This window comes from Tigriopus californicus, chromosome 2 (assembly GCF_007210705.1).
Source record: "Tigriopus californicus strain San Diego chromosome 2, Tcal_SD_v2.1, whole genome shotgun sequence".
Taxonomy (NCBI): domain Eukaryota; kingdom Metazoa; phylum Arthropoda; class Copepoda; order Harpacticoida; family Harpacticidae; genus Tigriopus; species Tigriopus californicus.
In genome coordinates, this window is record NC_081441.1 from 1,366,323 (window position 1) to 1,377,695 (window position 11,373).

At 43.5% G+C, this 11,373-nt stretch overlaps 1 protein-coding gene across 1 annotated transcript; it reads right to left on the reverse strand.

Annotated features, from left to right (window-relative positions):
- Positions 1 to 2,024: 2,024 nt before the first annotated feature.
- Positions 2,025 to 11,054, reverse strand: LOC131877070 (lysine-specific demethylase 4B-like; the record flags this gene model as incomplete). Its single annotated transcript, XM_059222628.1, is given in 5 exon segments — positions 2,025 to 4,771; positions 4,851 to 5,189; positions 5,308 to 5,613; positions 6,312 to 6,496; positions 10,888 to 11,054. Coding segments are annotated over 4 exon segments (3,177 nt in total). The 3' UTR covers positions 2,025 to 2,410.
- Between the last annotated feature and the right edge of the window lie 319 nt (positions 11,055 to 11,373).

Consider the following 11,373-nt stretch of genomic DNA (forward strand, 5'->3'; position numbering starts at 1 on the left):
TGCATTTGTGAAATATAATTTTATATCCCAATTTTAATTATATCTCTGAATAGTATCAGAATCGACTTTTCGGATTTTGATTGGATTAACCAACAATTTTCGATTTCAGATTTGGATTTGGTTTTGGATTCGGTCGGATTGAGCTTTTTGTTCGCATTCGTATTTGAATGGAGAAATAGAAAGGTTGGATTGGGTTCGGATCCAATTAATTTCAGGATTAACTGAAAGTATGCTAGATTTGTGCGAGTCCAATGGTCACTTTTCTATAGATGTTTTAAAATAAATGACACAGGAAAGAAAAACCCAGAACAATGTAGGAAAGAAGATCATTGAATGGATCAAGTTGAGGAAGAACTCCAGGAAATAATGTTCATACTCCAGCTATAAGGTAAGAAGAAAATGAAAGTACCGAGGGGGACCTCTTGAAATTATAAAACAGATTGCAACAAAAAGCATTCAACCTTCTAGGGACACTTTTCATCCCATTGCTGAAAAAATGCATTTTGTTGCAAAACTCTTGACATTATTTGATTACTACGCAATTTTGGCATTATTGAATAACGTCTATGGGGTAGAACGATATTTGACTTTTATCTTTAAGTCAATTATATATATCTCGGATTCGTGTTCTGATTCGGATAAGGGAATAAAAATCGAATTCGAATTCGTTCGGATTGGGCAAAGCTTTCGGATTTGGATTCGGATTGAGCAGAAAATTTCGGATTCGGATTCGGATTACAAAGAATCACTTTGGATCGGATTCGGCGACCCTATCGGATCCGATGCACAGCTCTGTCTCCGACTCATTATAAATGAGTTTTGCTTCATTAAGTCCATTGAAATGAATATATAGATGATAATATGTCGCATCCAATAATTCTTTTAATTTTTGATCCACCAACGAATTACAGTTGGCAGATATGGATGGCCCTTGAATAAAGGATTGATCAGGTATTTTGATCTTAAAATTGTCCAAGTCTTACTCAAAGTATGCTTGTGGATCAACACCTACAAACGCCCTGCGAATATTTGAGGGAATCCCGGAGGCAAACTGCACAATGAAGGAGCCTGAGAAAAACGAGAGCTGGACTTCACTGTACTAACGAAATGTTTAGATCAACATGTAAGGAAGAATACATGACTGCATCGGGGGCTGAGTGCAACAAAATTGGTAGCTACATCTGCAAAAGATTACAAAAATAACTGATCTGGCACCCACCGCACCCCTCTTCGTCCTAGCCCTCCACTCATACTGCCAATTTTTCCTTTGAACTTTGATGTTTTTTTCTTTTATTTTTCACTTCAGTACTATTACCTTATTTTTCAGCTCTTCCTTCCCCTAACTGCCAGGCATTGGATTCGGGGGTGGAACAACTAGCTGCCCTTGGAGTGTCCCTCAAAAACGCTGATTAAGATCGTAACCACTAAATAAAATATAAGGACTGGGACTGATGCACCTATAATGAGCATTTAGGACTACCCCGGCTGAATCCCATGTGTCAGAGAAATGTATACCAAGTGGAATAATAATTCTTATAAAAATGTTATGACCTGGACCAAACAAAAAATAAAAGTAAAACACAACAAACTTTTTAATGGTACTGCTTTGGCGAAACATTGTCCCACGACTCACCAGAATGTTCGAACTAATCTCACGGTATACTTGAATGCACCTTCATCAACTGACAACACAAGCGCACATTGAGTTGGAAAACAAAAAGAGGGCATATTTCGCCAATACGGCAGACTACTCAGAATGTTGATTCAGACGATTTCATTTTGTAAAAACGCACTGAAATTTAAAAAAAGTTAAATTGTTCCTAATAAAACATTTCAAGCTTGCCTATGTTTATTCGGCCAATGCTAATAGAAAAAAAAACACGAAAGTATTGTCAAGATTTAAAGATTGACCATACAATAACAAAAAAAAGCATAAGAGCTCTTGGAACTGATAGTCAGCAAAATCTACAACCCTCTTTTTTATCCAGGTCTCTAAAACAATCACAGAATTAATAACAAGGCACAAGACTGATAAAATTGCCTTCCATTTTGATTTTATTTGTCCAAATATACTTGGATTTTTAATTCACATTATGTGTGTATAATTAATGGCTCAAGGCTGAGCGCAGACCTTGAAATAACACATCTAGAATAGATCGTATCGTTGGATTATAATAATGCCCTGTGACACTGGCGTGACATTCCCTAAAGGGACAACTGATTTTTGTACTCGAGAGGGCCTCCGAAAAGAGGGCATAAGGTAGGCCACCTTTCAAACCACCTGAGGCATCCAGCAGAAAACAAGAGAGACTGAGACTTACAGGGCATCCCGCATTACCACCACCTTCTTCTTCTTCTTCCTGCCCACTTTCCGTTTCTTGACCCGCAGACTGCCTGCTTTGCTCCGGGGTCAGGATAATTCGGCCAACTTCACAGGAATGGTCATCAAATAAGACTTGTGCCACGGATCCCGGATCGTAGCCTTGATATGCGCCCACGGGTTCACGCAGATGTCGAGCACCCAGTCGGCCAGATCCGAGCAATCTGCCATTTTCTCGATGCTCGGAGGCCAATCCACTTCGCCGCTCTTGGACGCGAAAATGTTGGAAAAAGGTAGCTTGAACGACTTCTTGATGCCCGTGGGACCTTCCACTCGAATGAACATAGAACCCTCGGATAAATCCACACTCGCCTGCGACGACCAATGCGGGTCCTCCGTCATCCAGAGCTCGGATCGCCAAGGCGGAAACCATTCGCCTTGGCGGGAATAGACTACTTGGATTGAGGTTTGAATGACCTGCGTGGACCTGGGCGAGCTTGGCTTGATCAGAGGGTTCTCTTCTAAAGTGGTAGTGAAAGCTTGAAGGGGTGGCGATTGCATGGGTTGCATCCTCGGGTCAGGATACGAGAGGGAAGCGGAATTGACCTGCAGGGAAAGGCTGCCCAACGTTGTGGGTGGGTGTGGGGAATGGCCATTACTCATGGGGGATGCATAGGTTAGGGGAGGCTGCGGGTATTGCACTGGGGCCATGGCTGTCTCGTGACCACCAAAGCCATTATTGGCCAGGGGAGCTGTGTAGGACTGCATGGGTAGAGACTCCCGGGGTAAAGGCTGTTGCCAGGGTTGCGAAAGGGAGAAGGGTAGAGGGGGATTGGTGAATGCGGGCGGGCCAAGTGAGGGCTGCGACTCGAGGCCTTTGCGGATACCATGCAAGGCTAGGACTCGATCCAGCTCGGACGACGGCGCCATTGGGGGCGGGTCAAAAGAGGCGTGGTGGTTGTCCGTCGAGGGCAGGTCAGGTATCGAAATGGTCGGAGGCTCGCCATTCTCAGAGATCTGGACTTGAGTCACCCTGTTCTGAGATGGAGCAACCGGTTGTTGGGAGAGTAGCAAGCTGTTCAAGAGGTCCATACTGTTTGGACTTGGACGCGAAAGGCGGGTTGGCTTTTTTAGTTTCGTCGAATGGCTCAATGGGCTGGGCCGGATGAGAGCGCTCTTTGGTTTCAGCAAGGACTTTTGGTTTTGGGCAGTCACTTGGATGTGATTCATGGTGGGTCGGGGCACCTCAGAGGGCGGCCTTTGAGCCGTGACGACGGGAGGAAGGCCATTCCTCGGAATGGGTTCCTTATTGTTGTGAACGACGGCCACACTACTGGCCATGGGTGGGTAGGGCTCAGGCGGGGCTTTCTTTGAGATCAACTGACTTTGCAGCTTGAGAATCGTCTCGGCGAGGCTCAAACTGGGCACCTTGGACTCCCCCCCATTCTTCCGGCTCTGCGTTTTATTCTTCTTTGACTTGGGATTGGGCACTCCGTTGAGCGATGTCATCCACTTGCTGGTGGAGTCGCCCGACCCCATTTCAGGGCTAAACGAGGCCTTCAGCGCCCCTTGGAGAACGTCAGGCTCGGTTTTCAGCGCATTTTCCACCGTCTCCTCTTTGAGATCACTTTGAGGCAACGGTTTGCTCGGCAGCATGAGGTGTTTGTTCTGCATCAAATTGAAGAAGGTGTGGTTGAAACTTGAGGTAATAATACTAGGTTTTTCGTCATTCTCGTCGCTCTTGATCAGTGGCGACGGGATGATCTCAGCAGGATCGGAAATCACTTTCGACGGCGTGATTTCCCAGGGAGACTCGCGGACCTTCTTCTTCGTCCTCTTCTTCTTCTTGGATGCCTCTTTCATGCCCTCCATGACATCGGTGAGCAATACCTTCAGCTTCCTCTTCTTCTTTTTCCCATTGGACTCGTCACCCAAACTGATTTCCTCGGGGTCCATCTCTCCCGCTTTCACCCAGATGTCTTCCAAGTGATCCCGTTCCGCCCTCGTGGCCATGGGTTCGCCCTCCTCCTCGCCCTCCTCCTGATTGTTGTTCTTCTTCGTGTGGATTGGATGTCTGCGTTTCTTACCATGGCCGGGCTCCAACATGCACTGCGGGATCAGTTTATCGTGATTGGACTTGTTCTGGAGAAACTCTTCAATCGACGGTGGAGGGGCTACGGTGAGTCTGGCGTCGGGCTCTTCCGGATGTCGCGAATAATCCTGTCCCGCCAACCAATTGTCATATCTTTCGGGTTGCAAGCGCTTCACAAACGTCTCCATGGAGATTTGTACCGTGTCGGGTTTGCAGTAGCATCGAGTGCACCGCTTTCCGTACTCCACCCACCGTTCCGTGGCGAAGTTCGTGGACTCGGCAATATTGTAGCCGGTATTGAACCCACTGTGATATCCCATGGGGAAAGTGATCATGATTTCCCCCTCCTTTTGGACAATCTGGAACAAGAAAGGGTCAAGAGTCCGTTGAGCTATCGATCGGTGTTTGACTGAACAAATTGATGGTGGTGGGCCTTGCCTTGTTGTATGGGATCGAGTTTTGGCGGAGGATGTTGGGCGAGATCAGACACATCTTGTGTCTCAGATATGCCGGACAATCCTTCTCGAGATTCGGGAACAGACCTCTGGCCATTCGCTCGAATCTCCGGGCATAACTGGGCGGGATCGAGTACCAGAACTTGGCCTCTCCGTGATGAAGATAGTTGATGGAATGTAGATCCATGTCTTCCGTGTGCCACGCGAAGGTAGTTTTCCACATCCCGAAATACAGATAGGCCGTGTTCACGCCGGCAATTTGCACGTTGTAGTCCTCGTTGATCCAATCCAAGATGGACCCGAGGCGTTGGATGTTCCACTCCTAAAAATAGATTGTTCCCATCGATGTCAGATTCTTTTGATTGCCATTGATTGCCAAATAAACAAAAACAAAAAAATAAATAAAAATAAAAACAAAAAAAAAAGCTACGTTCTCGTACGTTGCAATCGTCGTCGGTGACGGATCCAGCCACATCCGCTCCATAAATCGGAGACACGAACGTGACATTTTTCCAATATTTGCGTTCGAGATCTTCGTAGTCTTGAAACGAGGGTGTTCGATATCGATCACTGATGGCCAGTTTGTGAAACTCCTTGGACGTCATGGCCTTCTTCCTGACGTTGATGGACTGAAAGATGCCCCGATTGCCATTCACCACTTGGCAAATTGGATCCGGAATCTTGATATTGAGCTCGTCAAAATTCGGACCGTTCTTCCTGGGAACCCATTCTTTGGGTGGAATGATCTAAAGTGGAAGAGGATATTCAATAACACCATTCAATTGAACCAAAACGCTGTTTTCGCGAGCATCGAGAAACTTGACCCGTGTTTGTTTTCCATCGTTGCACTTTCCTAGATCGCTACTTCATCAATCCGTCAAATCAAACATCAACGATCTGTGAATGCATTGCGTTCTGCTTCAAATGTGACTAACCCCAGGTCACTAAAACTACCTTTTTTCATTTTCCGCTCAATCAAATGAGTGGAAAAAAAAGTTTTTCCCTTTAAAAGCTCACTACATAACTCTTCACAGAATGAATGCGCTAGCCCTCTAACGGTACTTAATTACCAGAATCATTCATTCTGTACTCTTTTGTGTACTATACCTTGAGAGGGCATAACTGTTGACCCAATCGTTCGATTGAGCTGAAATTTGAAGTGAGTAATTGCAATGATCTGGGGCCAGTTTCACTTTAGAGAAAACTGCAATGCATTGACACACTTCCAAAATGTTAATTCTGAAGCTTAGCATCCCCATCCTTGTTCCACTGATTCATGGATAGGAGGACTGATTTCCGGGACTCAACCCTCAGAACGAAACACTCGTGAGTCAAATACACAAGTATCTGCACAAGTATCTGCAGTCGACATAATAAGCGCCAAGTGCAAAAAAAAACAAAAAAAAAACACCCGATGGAGTCACAAAACGCCGTTTGGCCTTACCTTTGCTAAGCCGGCGTGGTGAGCCCCTTGATCTTCAATGTACTTGAGGTACTTATTAAAGTCCTTGAATTCGTCCCAAGTGGGACGAAACACTCGGATGGAGGGCACATTCTTGTTTGACCCAGGGTAAGACCAATTGCAATCCTCCGTATCTCCAACGGTTTGCGCCATGGCGGCTGTTCAAGCTAAAAAAAATACAAATTCACTAGTAATGACGAGTCTAATCTCCAGAGCCCTCTAGTATACATTATAGAAGAAGAATCAAAAGATGTTGGCTCGTATTGTTATGAAATGCTGATAGTTAGCAAATGTGACTGCAACTCAATATCATTTTTGACGTTCGCCAAAGCATATCACCTTTGTTGACAAGTGGGTTTGCTGAAGCTTTGGGTCAATATATATAGAAACAGAAGGCAGGCAACGGGCAACAAAAGATTGCCCAAAACCTGTTCCATGCCTCGCGTAATATTTTTGTATATTTTACTAAAATCAAACAATTGGTAGTCTTCTGAAGCCTACTGTTTTGGTGCCGCGGGCAGACTTTCCCAAACTGAAAAAAGGGAGTTGAAATTAATATATTCAATTCGCTGATGGACCTAATATTGTACAAAGTTTAAGTGGCAACAGCTATACAAATCACAATCTTTCATTTTAATTATACTGGGGATTAGATTCTTTGCAGCTGTTAGTAGAGCCAATGAAAATCCAAACGAGAAAAATGCTAAAAGGTTCTGGCTGAGAATTTAATTGTTCGTCTGATCAAGCTCCACACAAGTAAGTGAAAAGGTCCCAAACAAGAAACAGCAAGTTAAGAAGGAAGCAGATACGGACGCAAATGAAAATAAATGGGGCTAAAAATGTCCTAGCATGTGAAAAATAGTGAAAAAAAGTGGAAAAAGGGCTAGAAGAAGAGAAAAAAGTCGGGAGTTTGTCTCGAGGTTTCTTTTTTTTTAGGTTTTAACTTTTTTCTTTCGAGGTCCACGCGTAACATTTAGTTAATGAACGCTTTGAAGACATAGTGACTGGTCTCATCACTTCCCAAGCGAGAGATAAAAAGTAGAAAAAAAGGCCAAAAATATAAGACTGACTAACTGTCTCTGAATAAAAGTGGAAAAATGGCCATAAATTACAGACACACAGAGCTATCGATTGGTCGTCAAAACCGATTGAGGCCACAGTTGCACGAGTCAAGGAAGACACAAAAGCATCACTATTCAATTTGACCACTGGATGGCGCTGCACTCGAATACTAAGTTCTAATCGACAAAAGTGAGGACTACGAAGAGCACTAGTGGGGACAACGTCATCAACCCGACGAACAAATTCCGTGATTATCTTTGATTTTCTTCATCCATGAATACAGGGCTTGTAAAGTGAAAAAAAAGAAGTGCAAAATGAAGTAGGACTGATTTTAGGTTTTTAGGGGAGCAACAATTCAAAAAATGACCTTGCCCCAGCCAACAACTACTTTGGCTCAATACGATACTGCTCACTAAAACAAGCTGACCAATTGAAATTTATTAAAAAAAAAAAATGTCTGCATGGAGCAGGTTTCCACTTTTGCTTCATAACACCAATTTAGCTACTTGTTTTCTACGTCACTTCTAGTGCTGGGGCGAATCCGGCAAAAGTCGAACTCGTACGTACAAGTTCTCCAATTTTCTTAAAACTTTTTGTAGGACTCGCCGAGTCCGGCAAAAGACTCAAGTTAGAGGACTCGAGTCTACTACTACAGTCAGGTCTAGGAAAACGACTCGTCTTGCGAAATTCTAGGAAACAATGAATAAATTTTCTTGACGAGTCCAAACTCGCGTCCTCTCTAAAAGATTCGAGTTCGGCCAATTTCTCCAAAATCGAGTAAGAAAGCTCGACTGCACTCGGACTCGAGTCCGGACTCGCCCAAGCATTAGTTAGCTCACAAGAACACTTTCTCTCCGTTTGAAAAATATTTGCAGTGTTGCCAAATCCTGCCTAAAGAGTCTAGACAAAAAGGGAAATCCCATTTTTAGATTCAACTTGAATTTTCACCTTTCGAGAGATTATAGAGGGTAGCCCATTTCAAATGTCCTTTGACCTTTGGGATATTCGCACTTGGGTATTTCAAATTTTAGTTCCTTGTAACCAATTTCAAATTTTCTGCCAGAGCCTTCTCTCCACGATCAGGAAATGACAACCACGAAGAGCAGGACGACCTTGTGACTGCCATAGAGAAAGCATGGTTCAATGTCTCAGAGGAGATTGAGTTCACCGACTGTTCTTGTTCCAAATCAAGATCATCATCAAATTTATCACAAAAAGTGTGAAAAAATCTGGTTGGTATGTTAGACATTGATGGTGCTATATGCCTCAAGTTTGGTACTGTTTCATGAAGTAATTCATGAGTTATAGTACTTCTAAAAAATACATTTAAAATGGGCCATCCTGTAATCCCAAAGGCGATTCGCATGAATAATTCCTTCCATTTTTTATGCTTGGATTTGATATGATATTTGACCTATCAAAGCTTGTTTGGCGGCAGGGGTTGAAAAAGACAATCTTAGCATTTCGCAACCTTTCTAATACATAATTAAGAGTAACCTTGTGCCATTTGCTTTGTAGATTTAAAAATGAATCCTATGTTTGTTAAAAACTGTGTTTTAGGTCAATTTCAGCTCAGACCAAGCGTGTGGTTGCACTGTTTTTAGTAATTTGTCCAAGTCTGACTTGGAAACAGCTGGCGTATAGAGGGCAGCACCTTGAACAATGAGGGAGCACGAGCCATAAAAGAGAGGAGAGGAAGTCACTGTTCACATTATTTCATAGAGACTATTTTCAATACCAAACAGTTAAGAAATATAGAATTCTAAGGAAGAAAGGATTTCCCATTAGTTTTTGCTTGCCGAGTTTCATCTTCGTCTTTTGTTGAAAAGCATATAATGGCTTCATGGATTTGACGATTCAAATATGGCATCGAGCCACACTTGTCTAACCAAGTTCATTTACATTTTTATGCATCTTTCATTCGATGTTCGTTGACTTGAGTAAACTCGAGAACATCGATTGCCTTGAAGTGCTGATCAAACAACACTCGAGGACGGATTGCTTTTCTACCCTTTGGGAAATCTTGTTAGACAGCTCGCAAACTTAAATGTTGACTTGGTTTACTATTTTGAAGATTATCTCGAGCATTTTTTTCTTGAGTAATTACCATCATTCAAGAACGCAACATCAGAGCAGATATTCTTTTCATCAAAACAGATATTCCATCCAGAGAAATATGACGATAATTCGAGGGATTGGCTTGTATTGGCAATGCTTAATGAGGGTTGACATATTGGTTCGGAGAATCAAAATTTACTGCAGAAACAATGTTCGTTTTTACTTTTCCTTAAAAACCAAGTTAATCTGGCCCAGCTCTTTCTTTGAGCTGAAGCGAGACACCATTCTGCTGATTAGAGCATCATGGCCAATCACTCAAACAATACTGACTAAAATCATTCCCATTTCAAAATTGAAGGTCGGGCAATTGTTGCGTCAGTAGGTCATTGTACTTACTGGTTTATAGTACAAGGCAGGATCAGATCTTGATGGAAAAAAATCGAAACCAAGAGCCAAAAATCCTAAAGTGGCTCCACCCTAACTTTAGATATTTGACCATAATTTACTCTCAAAACAATATCACAATACACGAAATAGGTCGAGCTTCGCCAAACAGAAAGGGTTGATCATCCCTGGTTAGCATCGATTTTTGATTTTGGCAAATCACAAAATCGCAGTTTTTGTCAAATAATTAATGGAAAGTGAAATTGTCAAAGAACGAATTAGTTGTCAAAAGTATTCAAGGTCAGTATGAATTGTGAATGGATGTTTGTTTTTTTCGATTTTCCCGTGAAAGGTGCATCCAAATGTATCTCCTCCCTCACCCATCGACGCTGATTTAGGCCTCATGAAATCCAACTCGTTGAATACCTTGTCAAAATAATGGCCGTCCCTCCGAATTTCTGAACGAGCAACGACCGCACGAAGTCAAAACTGACGCAACTCGCGCGTCAATTTCGTCTCTGCCTTTAAAAGTATCACTTTGAGCTATCGCCTCCTGTTGAGGGGGCCATTCAAATAAAGCGATGTGAACTCGCAGGCCATTCAGTTCAAAGCCTTAAGAATTGTTCCGTATCCATTTGAACAGACTAATTGGGGCCTAACCAAGCCAATGGGCACAATACATGAACCCATTCTACGGAAAACTCAGTGGCAGGTGGATCCCTTCAGATCAGTGTAATTTGTCCTCTATATGTTAAATGAGTGCTTTGCGACCATCCACGAAATCAAAGACATCAATCCTGGACTGTCCGATCCGACCTTCATTGAATTGAGACTCGAATCCACTTGGACGCTGATGTGGGTGGCCCTTTAAATTTTGTTTTGACGATCGACCGATCCTTCCTGCACCGCAGCTCGACAACGGCGAGAGCGGACCCCCATCCCTTCGTACATAAGGCTATTTTCGAGTCCCATTTTCGAGACCTTGGGTGGGTATCTGACCCCTGTAATGGCTTAGAGTGTCTAGAAGAAAGCCTAAAGGTTAATTTCAACTCACCCTGGGCTCGATTTGTTCCCAGTTCGTGTCCCCAAATCCGGATTTGGTTGAGTGTCTTCCTCACTTTCCTGGTCTTACGTCGCCATTTTGTGGTGATGGGATGAGCTCCCTCTAACGAGGGCTAGGGTTACTCGTCTTTTCGAGCACTAGGGCCAAGCCTCAGAAATCTAGGACGTTTTTTTCGTGCCTTTGGCCATTTGATTGAACTCAAAACAATAAACAATAAATCATGCTCCAAATCAGAAAATTTACACTCACCACCTTGCTAAATGTACAGGCTCATCGTGTGTTCAAAATATCTCGCAAGTGTTCCCCTGGTGGATGAAATTCCAGTTTGGCTCTTCCAGGCAGAGTTCGAGGGTCCCTGACGGCGATCCCAGGCGAAGCTTGCGCACACGGAGAATGCGACCCGATCGACTCGCTCGACTCCAAGGCATGCACGGGGATTTAAGAGAGAGGTTACGTAGCCAGCACAACACCCCTCCC